At 43.1% G+C, this 15,401-nt stretch overlaps 1 protein-coding gene across 1 annotated transcript in view; it reads right to left on the bottom strand.

Annotated features, from left to right (window-relative positions):
* The window catches only part of PLG (plasminogen), a 372,393-nt gene that overhangs the window by 215,316 nt on the left and 141,676 nt on the right, over nt 1–15,401 (bottom strand). Inside the window, exon 5 of the mRNA XM_069607701.1 lies at nt 8,407–8,546. Coding sequence (XP_069463802.1) covers nt 8,407–8,546 — 140 coding nt within the window. The remainder of the gene's footprint in view (nt 1–8,406; nt 8,547–15,401) is intronic.

Genomic DNA, 15,401 nt, shown 5'->3' with positions numbered 1-15,401 from the left:
CCACCTCTGGCCCGTGCCGCCTTGCCACCACAGGCCAGCCTGCTGCTGACTAACTGCCTAGGCATCCAGGGTCTCCAGGGTGAACTGCACCCATATATTCTCCTGGGAGGGTGAGGTATTTAAAAACTCACCCCCCTGCCTTCCATGTACTAGATCCTGCAGGCAGCCTCTTACATGCAGTTAGATGGCCTCTCCTTGGCCGCCTTGACCGCCCTATCAAAGGCAGTTCGCACCGGGGTACTTGCCCTGGCAAGTGGAGCTGTCAGGGAGCGATAAAGGCCAAGAGGTGCCAAAGACCATGTACACTTCAAAGTGGTCTATAGAGCATGGTTGTTGTTGTTCCCATGTCTACCTCCAGACCCCGTGTCTCCTGCCAAGCATCCCCCCTCACGCTGGACGCCCCCTTGCAATCCACATAAGTGTGTCTCCATTCACGAGTCTTCCTGTGTCTTGTCTGCACGACCACCGCCCCAATCCACCCCCCCCGCCCTATCAAAGGCAGTTCGCACCGGGGTACTTGCGCTGGCAAGTGGAGCTGTCAGGGAGCGATAAAGGCCAAGAGGTGCCAAAGACCATGTACACTTCAAAGTGGTCTATAGAGCATGGTTGTTGTTGTTCCCATGTCTACCTCCAGACCCCGTGTCTCCTGCCAAGCATCCCCCTCACGCTGGATGCCCCCCTGCAATCCACATAAGTGTGTCTCCATTCACGAGTCTTCCTGTGTCTTGTCTGCACGACCACCGCCCCAATCCACCCCCCGCCCTATCAAAGGCAGTTCGCACCGGGGTACTTGCGCTGGCAAGTGGAGCTGTCAGGGAGCGATAAAGGCCAAGAGGTGCCAAAGACCATGTACACTTCAAAGTGGTCTATAGAGCATGGGTTGTTGTTCCCATGTCTACCTCCAGACCCCGTGTCTCCTGCCAAGCATCCCCCTCACGCTGGACGCCCCCCTGCAAACCGCATAATGCCACGACTTATACACGTCATTCATTCACAAACACACCCCTGTTTCGAATTCTTTATAACCCACTTCATATTTCTAATGAGCACTTCTTTACGCTTTGCTAGTCAACCCGTGAAGGTGCTGGCTATCTGCTCTTCGTCTCTGTGAACTTCCGTGACCACTTCGAGGAAACTCCTCAGTTTGCAACCTGTGAACTGCTCCCTGTTCTACGACAAGAAACTACTCTGATCCCTGCATCTAACTGTTTGTTCGTCAAGGTAAGGCCATGTACCATAATCATTTTGCGTCCAATTTCTTTTCGTTCAAGACAGTACATGCAAGGAACTAGTCACATGTTCTGAGTTTACATTGGTATTCATAGAGAATTGTTGATCTTTACTTTTCAGAACTTTCCACAATGCCTGCCTGTTCCATTGGCGGTTGCCCTTCGAAGACCCATAATAAATCTGAAGGTACTATAATGCATGTTTTCCCTAAGACAATAGATCAGATAAGAGAATGGGTCCGATATTGCGGATATCCACCGTCTGAGCTTGAAAGTAGAGTCCTAGAAGTCTTTGCGGACAAGAGGGGTGATCGATACCGCATCTGCAGCAGGCACTTTACCTCTGACATGTACTCCACATCATTGCTAATAAAGAAGAACACACCGCGAGCGAGGCGAAAATTGCTCTCAACCGCTATTCCCACTCTATTCGTCCACATCCCTCCACTGGTGAGTCAAGTTTACGTATTTATCTCTTGGCCTTGCGGTAGTGTGTAGCATTAGCTAACAATAATTTCCCCATTTATGTATCCACTCAATATGAAGGCGGAAGATTCTCCATCCGTGTCGTTATTGCAGTCATCAGCCACTTCAAGCGCCTATCGGGTAATCTTACTTGGCTATTCTGCCACTGACTTGTTTTAGGCATGTAAATCAATAGTTTTAATTTATCGTGTAATTATTTTACCTAATGGTACACCCTTGTACTCGTCCTCTAGTCTTTGTTTTCAGTTATAATTATTGTTATCCAAAATAATTCAAGTACTGTCTTTCAGGGAGATGCTGAGGAGTCCAACGTATTGACGACTACCGTTGATGTCACTCAGATGCTCGAGGTACGTTTCAGGACAGTTCCATCGATGGAGATCATCAGATCTTGCATTCTTGTAGCGTGATTGTTACACACAATGTTTCTTTCGTTTTTAGCCATTGATATGTCCTTCTGTCGTCGCCCTCCTATGTGTCTTCTTTTTTCAATATTGTGTTCATTACTAATGAAAGTCCTATGTTTCAGGGAGTCGATGGAGCATTAGTCCAAGAAGAAGGGGGAGCGTGCAGTTACGGGTCGGCGCAACAGCTTGCAGAAGTATGCACCGCAGTTACATCGTCCCTTGATGTTCTTATGCATTTCGAGGTATGGATACTGACAGTTCAATCAAGCGAAATCATATGACGTGATTACATCCGCTATACTTCCTTCTTTATTAACGCAAGTACTATGTTTCAGGGAGATGACGGAGCTTCTTCTACAAGAACATCACCCCTAGTAGTTGATGCAGATCTCTGGGTGGTGACACTTACAACGATCGAGCAAATCGAATCATATTTACATATCCATTATTTATTTTAGACAACTGATCATTTGTGCAGGTCTATTTAGATGAGCCGTTCACGCCTGCACAAAGTTTCTGTTCTTTTTATCAAAATAGAAAACCATACTAATGCAATTACTGTGTTTCAGGGAGTCACTGAAGCATCATCTTCAATAATATCATCAATGGAAGTCTATGAGGAGCCTGAGGTATGGATCTTGACAGTTCCATCTAACTAGATCAACAATGCGTGAATAATTGTCGTTTGAATGTTCTACACAAAGCGTTCATTCGTGTTTTGCTATTGAGATGTACGTGGGTATTGGTCCCCAAGTACATTTTGTGTTTTCGATATTATTATACATACTAATGAAAGTTCTATGTTTCAGGGAGTCGATGGAGCGTCAGTGCGTGATGGATGTGCTTATCAGGAAAATATAGTCGTTGCAGCGCAAGAGGAAGTGGAGACATGCACACACGAGTCGGAGCAACAGCGTCCTGATGTTGAAGTTCGAGGCAAGAAAGTTTCAAAGAAAAGAAAGCAAAAGAAGGTTAGTGTCCTGGTCACTATATTATGTTGTTTTTCACTGTTAATAGTTCAATACTGTAAGTTGTGTTTAAACTGAACATCCCTTTTCCAATCTGTCCTCTAGTTGCGAGTGGGTGTACGAACTAGATCTACACAGACAGTGAAGCGAACGAGAGATGTTGCTTGTCAAACCTTTTGGCAGGGACTTGAGACTGGAGATGCATCGTGCCAATGGGAAGAATATGAAGTGATTGACAACGGAGCTATACCACCACCAGCCATTGATAGTGAATGTCCTCCTGGTAGTTCGGATGCAGTCGGAGATAAATTCACAGAATCCACACCCGCAAAAACTAAGACCGCGAGAAAGTTGAAGAAATTGTTTTATTCACCCATCGCCGGAGAAGGAACAGATGTTGCAATGGAAGAGAATGAAGTGGACGACAATGAAACACCATCAATATCACTGAACATAGCGGAAGACGATATCAGAGATTCTACCTTTCATGTGAGTGACATGTCCTCAACGTTACAGGCCGAACCAGCTGGGATGCAGAGTGACAGTATAAGGAAAGAGGCCAAATTCATTGTATTCGATAGTTGTTTGATTGATATTATTATTCGGATGAAATGTGGGCATTCGGTTGGTGGGGAAGTATGTGGGGAGCCATTGATTAATGTGACTCGTGCAATTCGAGGCACTAACCTTAAAATACATGCCACCTGTACAAAATATCATCCTTTCTCATGGTCTGCACAACCTATGCTGGGACAACTGCCAGCAGGCAATCTACTTTGTGCAGCGGCTGCACTTTTTAGTGGTTCAAGTTTTAAAAAATTAGAGTCTTTCTTTCAGTTTGTGGGAATCCATTTCATTGCGAAAACTCAGTTCTACAAATACCAAACCGATTATCTATTTCCAGCCATTAGCGAAGCTTGGAGAATGGAAAAAACGTCTATTGATAGTACATTCGCGGGCAAACGGTTCAGGCTAGCCGGTGATGGACAGTGCGACAGCCCAGGATTTTCAGCCAAGTACTGCACCTACCACTTTCAGGACATGGAAAGTAAGAAAATTGTGAGTTCGGTGGTCGTGCAGGTGTCACAAAGTACATCCTCAGTGGCCATGGAGAAAGTTGGCTTTGTAGCATCATTGCAAGAACTACAATCGCAGGGAATGGTGATCGACCTGATAGCCACGGACAGACACGTTTCAATTGCCAAGACAATGAGAGAACAGTACAAAAATATAAATCACCAATTTGACGTTTGGCATCTTGCAAAAACAATCAATAAAAAATTGTCGGCTGCAGGTAAAAAAAAAGATATGCAAGGTATTTCACAGTGGTCCAAGTCAATCAGCAACCATCTTTGGTGGAGCTCAAAAACATGTGGAGGGTCGTTGGAAATTCTACTGGAAAAATGGCGGTCAGTAATGCCACACTGTACAAACGTTCACCGATGGAACACGAACCAACATTTCCACAATTGTGAACATGGCCATTTGTCCACAGAGGAGGCACGGAAGAAGAAGTGGTTGATTCCTTCATCACCCACTCACAAAGCCATTGAAAAGATTGTATTTGATAAAACTATAACAAAAGCTTTGAGGGGACTCACGGAATTCTGCCACACAGGAGATTTGGAGGTGTTCCACAATATGTGCCTAAAGTACAGGCCAAAACGATTGCATTTTGGCATGGAGGGCATGATAAATCGGACTCTTTTAGCGGTCTTGGCACATAACCATAATGTTGGCCGTCAACAAAGTAGGACGACCGGAACTTTAGGGACGCTTCGCTACAATAAGGCCTTCACTAAAAGAAGTAAACAATGGGTGATCAAACCAGTGTTTGAGGATATGCAATATGAGTTTATTGAGAGACTTATTGTTGACGTCCTAGATAGGCACATAAATGGAGTTGTGAACGAACCTGTGCAGGTGACAACTGCATTGCCACCCAACATTGCCTCTGTTCCATGTCCACCTAAAGAAGAGCTCATTGAGAAATACACATCACGGTTTAAATGATTGTAATTTGATTGTCTGTTCTCTCGAGTCTCCTCATGTCGCAGGCCCATTGAATATGTGTATCTATCCAACCTTGTTCATTTGCGCATTAAATTAAACCAAACAGTAATATAAATCATTTTTCAAAAAATATAGAATGTCTCCGTATTTATGGTTCTGTGGGGCTGCAAAGCACGCAGACAAAATGCAAAGATGGAGTGTAAATTTCAAGTCCTGTGAGATGGCCTTACGCTGAATGTAGCTAACTAGGAATGTGTGCTCGTTCAAAGTGAAGGTCAGCTGCTTTGATTTTTTCTCGGGTGCCAGAATGGCCCACGACTCAGTATAAGGTTCTATTGTTATTTGACCTTGACAGGCCGGGACCACGTAAGAAACGATAATGAATATAATTTCAGAAACGAAAGCCATTTCATGTTCGTTCATTAGAAGAAATAACGTCGGCATAGAAGGAGTGGTATTTCGGGGCTGCCCTACGCACAGACACAATGGAAAATGCAAATATAATGTAAGTAACTCTTTAGATGAGTTTATACCGCAATTTAATTACTATACAGTAGCTTTAAAGACGGGTTAAGTTGTACTTGTTCGTTCTATATGGCATATTGTTTTGTACCGCGCACTATCTTGGGGAGAACCGTCTCCTTTTACGGAAGCACCTCAAAACCTTCCTCTTTGCTTCTGCTTTCTCTCTCCCTCTCCCCTGCTACAACTGGTCCACTGTCTGCGATCTCGGTCCTGGGCCCTTCCACTCTCCACCTGCACTCCCTGTCAACCCCTGCACTGGGGGACTGTCTCAGTATCCTACAGCCCCCCCTTGACGTATAAAACCCAGTTGCACTGTCCTAGCTATGAAATAATTTCCCGACCTAATATATAAAATGAATAATTTTAATAAAGATCTGATGGTGAGACTAATTTCATTTTTTATGTTTTTCAAACAGGTACTTCATCCATTATTGTCTGTGTCACGAGTACCAGACACCGGCGGATGGCTTCTATAATCGCCAATTGCTTCTCCGCGTGAACAACGTTAGCACCCTGACCATTTTGTGGGACGATCGCCAAGTACAAGTATGCCCTTACGCGGTACTAACGGCTAGATGCAACATACAGACCGTTGTGGTGGCCTAGTGCCTCGTTGTTGGAACAGCCATGCGATTATCAGTGCGACCGAAGAGCTTATTTTATCGTAAACCAACACCCTGTGTGATGCACACGAACATCGCTTGCCTCAAGACGAACTATTTTGGATCGAGAGCAAAGAAAAATGCAAATCGCTGAATATTCTCTAAAAATTTGATGTCCAATAAATGTACTTTGCCAAATGTACAATCTTGCAGTTTGCTTTTAAACCACAGTTTCATATTCCGAATTGTGGCGCTGTATTGTGAGATGATCTAAGACCCTGTGTACAGCAAAGGAACATCGCGTGCCTCAAAACGAACTTTTTGGAACGTGAGCAAATAAAAATGAAAATCGCTGAATATTCTCTAAACATTTGATGTCAAATAAATGTACTTTACCAAATTTACAATCTTGCGGTTTGATTTAAAAGTACAGTTTCATATTCCGAATTGTGGCGCGCTGTGTTGTGAGCTGATCTGTGTTGATTTCCGGGTTCTGTGTGGAGTCGCGTAGAAGACGCCTGGGCGCGTTTGCCTACGCAGCACAGTCACGTCACGGATAGAGGCGGGGAATATGAATGTTTTGATAAAGTCTGTTTCAGGGGCGGGGGATTTGATTTAGTGCCGCAAAAGCAGGTGAGCCAGGGCGATGGGGGGAAATGATAGGATTATCATAAAATGGCGGATGTTTTCGAGTGCGTTAATGGACGAAAAGTCGGGTAAGGTCCATAGGAAAGTTTTCTACGATCTACCGATTTATGCTTAAAAACACATGGCCGAACCGTAGGGACAATAAAAAAAAAGTCCCGGAACTATCCTTTAAGTTCAGCAGATTTAACGCAACAAAACCCTTAAAATTCAGTGGATGTGGGAAGTTATGATCAGCTTAACACAGCATGTTCCCGTTGATATCCTCCATAATGCTGTGTGTCCCGTAATGCCATTTTGTATCTCATTATGACTCCCTTCTCTTATAATATGTACACTATGTATGTGCTCATGGGGTATGCAACAGGAATGTGCTGGGTTAAGTTGGTTATGACTTCCCACATCCACTGAAGTTCAAGGGTTTTGTTGCCGTAATCTGCTCAATTTAACTAAACTTAACTACACCCTAACTAACGTTTTTTCTGTATATACTTCGAGAAAAACAACTCATCGTAACTCATGGGCCTCATTGAGAGTGTGCAGTAATTACCACATTTGCTAATTGTTTTATGTTAAGGAAATTTCCTCCACACTAAACCAGTTGGTTTTTACAGAGTTTCAATTTTAAACTCTGAATTCGATGGTGCGGTCAAAGGGATGTTATCCTTGTTACTGTCACTTTTTTTAAAGCGCTGCTTAACTCTAAATAAGGCTCTGACCACCTCTAACCGTACATACAAAGGGAGCACAGAGTTTATCAAATAAACTCCTGTCCAAAATATTGAGCCAAAAATGCTGGTATTTAACATACATTTTGCTAACTTTCTCCTGCCGGAGCTTTCTGTCATTTGGTTACAATTCAGAGTGCAAATGACATTCACCCTGTTTCTCTTAACATCCCTCTTGCCTGAAACAGACCCATAATACCAACAAATATATGCATTGTAAGAGTGTGGAATTTCACCAAACATTGCTAGCAAGTCTAGTGGCACATGTCCAGAGGGCCCCGCAATGTGTTTAAAGGTGTTGTGTGTCATTTATAACGTGCCTGTATATAAGTGTTTCTATGAGATATACGAGCTATTGTTCAATTCCACCTTAGCATGCCAGCCTTCCTTAGTCTACTAAACGTTTTAGTTTTTTAATGTTGGAGACTGAAATAAGACAGCAACACACCATGCTCTGGAATCAAGTATACACAAAAGAAACTTCCAATAACAGACCACTTCCAAAGGTTTGTCTTCTTTCCATCTGAAACGCAAGCGGGACACTCTCACTATTATGGGCGTGGCTTTTGTTGTGTATGTGACATCGAAGCAGAGGCGTAGCCAGCATTGTCTAACAAGTTGTGCATGAACCTAATGTAGTTGGGCCCACCACAGTGACATTAACATCTGTAAATGCCCACACAGTGCTGCTCAGTGGTCATTTAAAGATTTTGGGCGGGCCGTGCCCCCTCAGGCCCTACCCTGTCTATGTCTCTGCATTCAATAAAGCACTTGTGAGTTAACACCAATCCTTCTTAAATTACCTTCGCATTCTGAGATGCTACAGTAGTCAAATCTAAGACTGGGATCAGTGGTATAGCACCAGGGGCCTTTTGGATCTGAATCAGGGTTTCGGCAGTAGTTGAATTCTAGTCCTGCATTAGGATATTTCTCTGGAGTAATGCTGTGAAGAACAAATACAGGTAGTTAGAAAGAAGGCAAAGCTGTGAAAGACAATGATTAAAACATTTGTATTTGTATTTCTTTATTTGTATAGCGTGCCTGGCCCAAGGGCAACTGTGCGCATATCTTAAGTTACATAGACATTGTGAGATAACAGTTACAGGGATACATGTACAGTCTCAGGTAGTTGCATATCGATTTTACAGAACTAAATTAACAACGAGGTTCAGTACAAAGAAAGAACCAAGTCACTGGGCATATAACTTTCGTAAAAAACATCAGTATAGTTGCAGATACTAGTCACATATAGGTCAGGTATATAGAAGATGGTTAACAGATTAGAGTTGCAAAGGCGACTTAGGATACAGTGTATGATAGTAAACCAGAATGGAGTTAAAGTTGAAATGACGCGTCATGTGAATCTCGGGCAATGAGCCACAATTTGGCTTTACTCTTGAAAGCCTAGAACGAGGGTTCAAATCTAAGTGTAGAGGGTAGAGAGTTCCAAAGTTTGGAAGCAAGGACCGGGAAGCTAACGCCCCCAGATTTCTGTAATTTGAATCTGGATATGGTTAAGCAGTGGGCTTGGGGTGCTCTCAGTGGGCGGTTGGCGGTATGTGGAATGAACCGGCTGGCCAAGTATTGTATTGCCTTGTCAGCCAGACACTTATGAGTGAGGGAAAGTGCTTTGAGAGTAACTCTTTATGCTACAGAGAGCCAGTGCAAATATGTGTTACGTGATCTTAAAGAATTTCATATGATGAATTTGTTAAAAATAACACTACGGTGAATCACTAAAGTACTTTTAGGAAACTTTAGGCCTCATTACGAATCCAGCGGTAATCCTGCCTTTGCTTCCGGCGGGTTGTGCCAGACTCGCAACAATTTACCAGCGTCTGACAGCCCGTTGCCACCAGGACATTACAAGTCCCGGCGGAACGGGAGGTCAGGCGCTGGTAAATGTTAATCCCCATTCCCATGGAGCCCCATAGTACTCCATGGGAGTGGGGAGACAGAAACACTAGCACCGTTAGTAATGGTTCCAGTGCTTCCGTGAAAACTGTGGGCGGGTGCCGTTGTGCCCTCAGCAGGTCAGACGGGCGAAACAGACCCGGTCTGCAGAGTTGTAGTGTGGTGGTCTGGAATGGGTGCTGGAACGTTGCTACCGGCACCCTTATTTCCAGCCCGCCACAATCGTAATGAGGTCCAATTGACAGACTCAGAATGGTGGCTTCTGTGAAAGGGGAGGAAAGATAAAGGTGAGTAAGTATCTTGGAAGGATGTGGCGGGAGTGTTCCTTTGAGGATTACGGTAATGGTTTGGGTTAGAATGAAGCGAAAGAAAAGGGATTGCAGTACAGAAGTATAAGGGTGTATCCCTTAACAAAAAAGGAAACAATAAAGGAAAAAAGAGGCGCACACTTCAAAAGCCATTCTTTCTGAAAATGCTTCTTACGGAGGTTGAAATTCCTAATTTTCTAGGCGACCGTCATTGTTTTGGAAAGTTACAGCTGTAATAGAGAGAACTAATTCACAGTACAACATGGAAAAGTCATTACTGTTTGAAAATGCTGCATACTGGGATATACTAGTTCTAATTCCCAGAACAAACTGAGGAACTTATTTTAACTAGAAACAATACATGTTGATTCTTGAGTGACCCAGAAATAACCAGGGTCATGAAGGAGTGCCTTCTGGAGTGAACATACCAAATTCATATTAGGAAAAGATATAACCAAAATCCCGGTTTTGATCAATTTTATTAGGCTAAGTAAAAAATATGCTGAAATGGCACTTCAAATTTTTATAGAATGGAACAGATGATGGTCGCCGATCCAATGAACAACCATAAGGCCCGGGAGGATAGCTCAGCGGCAACATTCTCGCCTTGGAAGCAAGATGACACGAGCAACACAGGTTCGAACACCGGGTCTGTGCTTAGAAACCTCTGGGTATTTAAGGAAGTTATAAATACGCAACTAAGACAAAAAAAAACAATATGCAACTAAAAACAAAAACAATTCCTGTAACAGTGCCTCGATGCCCGCGGGCTGTGTGAGAGCTTTAAAAATAAAAATGCAAATGGAAAATAAGAGCCCCATACAATGGATATTTCCCTCATCGAGAAAAAAAATTGCATTTTCACTTCAAACTTTGTTTGGTGCCGCAAGAGTATGCATGGAATTTTGGCTTGAGACAGTCACGTTTTCAAAGGAGGCATAGATCTGACAGCAGGGCATGGTGTGCACTGAAAACGATTTACAGTTCTATCAGTTCCGGGGGTCAGGCTTCAAGAAGGTATACATTATCCATAGGAGATTTTAAGAGAACAAATAACATCCTGGTACTGGGAGGTATAACATCTTGACAAGGTGAACCCAGCGACATCGCAACCTTGAAACCACCACGAAACACTGTGTAATAATTTGGCTTTGGTCAACTGAGATATTTTTATCACATCATCTTGTTTTTTTTTGTCATTCGCAATGGGAAGACTATATGGACCTGGCAGTTTCTCTTGCAACAATATTAATGAAACTATGTAGATATTGCAGGTTGTTTTACATGGTACATTGCCAGACGGCATTGAAACTTAAGAAAATAATTGTGAGGAACTGTCCTTTGGCAAGGTTGGAGAGGCCCTGGCTTTTTTGATTTGTATTAATTAATACAACTATTCAGGTAATTCCATCTCTGAAAGGGAAATCTGCTGATCAGTGCCCTGCTGCATCACTATCCTGATCTGCAGCGCCTGCTCTACCAGTGGAACTGAGCGGATTCAGAGTTCACAGATGCCCAATTGACAGCTGCAGTGTCTGCCAAGTTTATGCAGCACAGGGGCTGAATTTAAGACATGCACTCCTGTTCCAAAACCGCATAAACATGAGTCTACCCTCCTGGTGGCAGATACATCTTTGAACATAAGCCATACCTGGGTTTTGGTATGGTGGATGGTCTATCTCCTAATTATAACAGCTACAGCAATTTGATATCACATATGTGTCAGACCTGTGAGCCCAGCTCAACTATGAAGGGATTATGTGTATTATTCCAAGACAGGATGGACCTTGATACTGCTGACAGGAAGGTAGCCTGAGGGATTAACTCTCCTTGTTCCTTTGTTAAGGCAGGTAACAACCTCCACAGAGAGACAGGCTCTCCACAGCAAGGTGGCATGGGAACAGGAATCAAAGGGCACACCAATTCTCAAAAGGCTAAGCTTCACACCAGGTTGCTGCATATATATAGGCATTTGATACTACTGAGATGGGAAGTGGCTGGTGCTAGTGTAGAAATAGGGAGTTCTTTATAGCTGGACGAGGGTTCCACCATCTTGTTTCTCTCTGCCTCTATCTCTACTTCCTGTCCATTCCACTTTCTGTAGCACACAGCACTTTAGGTGTGATGTCCGAAGGCAAAGTGCACTGGTTCCAAGAACATGGATTAGACCACTAAAGCAGGCTAACTTTATTCCATTCACAAGATGGCTTTTGCCTTTAAAAGAAGGGGTTTCCAACCACTGCTTTGAATAACCTCTGGACTTCAAATGTTCAAGAAGATTTCGTTAAACACTTTTGGGAGAGCAGTCATTTTCAAGGATCACCAGTTTTGAGGTAAAAGCAGGTGTTCCACGGCAGAGGCCGACTCTGTCCCCTAATCCCTACCAGGGATCATTGGGGGTGAACTGCTGTTGAAACAAGACCTGCATCTCTGCCGGCCTCACCACTGCCTCAGACCTCACGCTGTTGAAGGACCCCTGAAGGTGTTTGCCAGCCTCCCCCATGTTTGGGAGACTGACAATAGAACCCACCTTGTCCTTGAGACCCTGGAGTGTGATTTGCGTGGTCGACACAGATCAAACCACCTTGAACCTCTGGTGCTGCCTTTGGCACTCACTGATCTTCGAACCGCTCTCATGCACTTTCAAACCCGTTTGCGTTGCACTGGCCAACTAAAAGGGTGTCTTTGCCTCAGCTCGAACAAGGAAGTACAGCTGCCCCTGCACTGATTGACCAGCTGCTCAAACCTCCAGCTTCTTCATCGCTGAACAAGTCACTATTGGAACTGAGTCTAGTGTTCTTTTTTCGAAGGACATCCTTTTAGCCCTCGCAACAAACAAACTCACCTTCGCATCCTGTCATCATCCCATCCCCTATTGAACCTCGTCCTCTTAACCGGACCATGTGACCTCCACGATTCACATTGATTAAGTAACGTTTTGACCCGCAGCCTTTTTCAGTTTCATCCCACTTGGATATCTGCTTGTCACTGGAACACCATGACTGCCCCATTTCGAACATCAAATATAAATTCAACACAATGTGAGTTGTGCAATAATTAAAACTATTTGGATAGTTTATTGCTTTCTAAATACGTTACCAATTACTCTAATCTAAGGAAAACATTATATTTTCCCAGATTCCCTTATTCCAACTTTATTTACTTGGTTAGACCTCTTCTATAATCTTTTCAAATGTTTATACAATGTTCATAAAAGGCTAGTATATACACAGACTTGTCATCACTTTGATTACCAAAAATAAGATTGTAAATGAAAACACTATGCATTCTTGCCAACTTGTGACTGTATAATTAGCATATTATTTTATCTCCAACAACTTTTACTACATATTCAATATTTTTTATTCAAATTATAAATGAGAACACTTTGCCTTTCAAACTATAAATCAGAACTCTTTGCCAACATGTTTTTCACTCTTGAGACCTGTTAAATTACAGTGTCTGCAGAGAGATTCTTCAGGGCAATTTTACAATGGCTTCCTAATTCTAACACCTTCAATCTCCTTCATTTTCAAGTACTGCTTGGTGATTTTCTTGTACACAATCGTATCCATAAAAATCTTTCAGAACGTGCATACGTCTCGTGGTCCGACCAGCACTTTATATATCCTGGCTTCAGCTATTTCCATGAATTTTCTTCTATTACTTGTCTTTCAATGTCCGTATTTCCTATATTTGATTGACTTATTCTTTTTGGTTTTACTATGTTCATTAATTTTCAATTCCCTTTTCAGGTTTTTTCAACACTCTACTTGGTCTCCACGTGCACACCATTGCAATCCTCTTTGATAAAAACATCATTGAACTGCTGAACAGCACCCAGAAGCCTGATTCACTGTTATCGAAAATCTAATATGCTGCAAAGGTATTATTGACTGACAACTGTCCCCTGGTCCATTTCAGGCCAAGGATACTGCTTAGATCACATTGATATCTTTTGCATCTCAATAATATATCCTTTGAACATTGTAGTTTTTATTGCTTTTTCTTCACTCTGTCTAATTAACCAGAGTGCTGCATCTTTCTATCTTGCATATTCTGTGCTCTTTCTTCGGGGTTGGGTTTTATGGGGTTTTCTAATTAGTTGTTATTGTACATGGTGTGCTTAATTAAAGTATATATAAATGTATAATTGAGGGGACATTCCTTTATTTTGGACTGATATAATTCACTATTTGGGTTGATACTGAACCACATTCATACCCTTCTTCAGATTATAGGCTTCCCTCGCCCCACATTACCACAAAAGATGACGGAGGTACATCTCTGGACTGTGCTGTTTGTCTTTATGATTCTGTTGCCTCTTGGTTTGTAGAAGTGTTAGGTCTGAGTGGGCACTTTAGCCCCTACTCATCCTTGTGCTCTGCCGGGCAGATGTCAGTTCATCACAATAATTGACACTGGGACATTCATCCTTCCAATTGGACCAATTTCCTACCAATAGCATAGCCACTGAACCTTTATATGAGCTCATTTGCGAAATAATGTTGATTCCGGCAGAAGGAGTGCGACCCCGGCCGCTTATGCAGTTCCTGCTCCTTCTGAGGGATTTTCAGTATTTTCTGTCTGGGTTTTTATACTATACTTGCATGGGAATCCAGGTCGGTTAGGCTTCTGTGTGTTATCTACCACAGGTGGAATATGCATTATGATCAATTCCAAGCCCTTGTGCATCTATGGCAGTGGTCACTAACTGTTCCTCCGTCTACCAACATGGTGCTATCATTACACAGATCCCCATTGATTCCACAATCTCCCACTAGAGAGCAGGTTCATTCATTCACCAACCACTCCTTCTCATTACATTTTGACCCACCCACTGATGCACACATGTTATTGTATGTCCCTTTATCCTAAACGATCCTGTGAATAATTACTTTTCTGTGGGTGCAGTTTTAGGCTGATTGGAGGAGATGCCAGTTGAGACATGCAGCCCTGAACCTCTCTTTTTTTCAGTCCCATTTGCTTAAAGAACAAGTAACTGTTTTTCAGTTCCCAATAGTGCCATATTTGGGATATGGAGGAAGGGGGGGTAGTAGGGGTACAGTAAGGTTGCTTGTCCCACAGCGCTTGCCAGCTTTAAATGTCCCGAGTACAATTCAAGAGACAGGTCTAAAAAGGTACTAGCAAAAAGTACCTGTACTCCGCAAGGGTCCTTTAGACAGACATGATAACACTCTCATCAATTGCTGAGAATCAATGATCCTGTAGGTTGCTGTTCCAAGTCGCTTATCGATTGATGTGCTTTGAACTCTGATGTAAACTGCACTGAAAATGGGCACGTGTGGCTGGCTGGTATTCCCCAGAGCAGACGTGGAGGGTAGGCGAGAGTTGGCATACTGCAGCATACTGGGACCTTCTATGCTCTTATCCCACCTGTGTCCTCACCCTGGCGTGGTGCAGTGCATTGCAGTCCAAGTATCTTGTAAACAGTGCGTCGTAGAGCCTTGAAATGTCGTTTTCGCTTATGTGTTTTGTTTCTCACATCGAGATGCTTACAATTAGCTTTGTCCGCTCCTTCTATGGCCAGATTGATGCTTTGACGATTTCAGGCA

Source organism: Ambystoma mexicanum, chromosome 4q (assembly GCF_040938575.1).
Source record: "Ambystoma mexicanum isolate Mex_15411 chromosome 4q, UKY_AmexF1_1, whole genome shotgun sequence".
Taxonomy (NCBI): domain Eukaryota; kingdom Metazoa; phylum Chordata; class Amphibia; order Caudata; family Ambystomatidae; genus Ambystoma; species Ambystoma mexicanum.
This window is presented reverse-complemented; position numbering and strand designations above follow the sequence as displayed.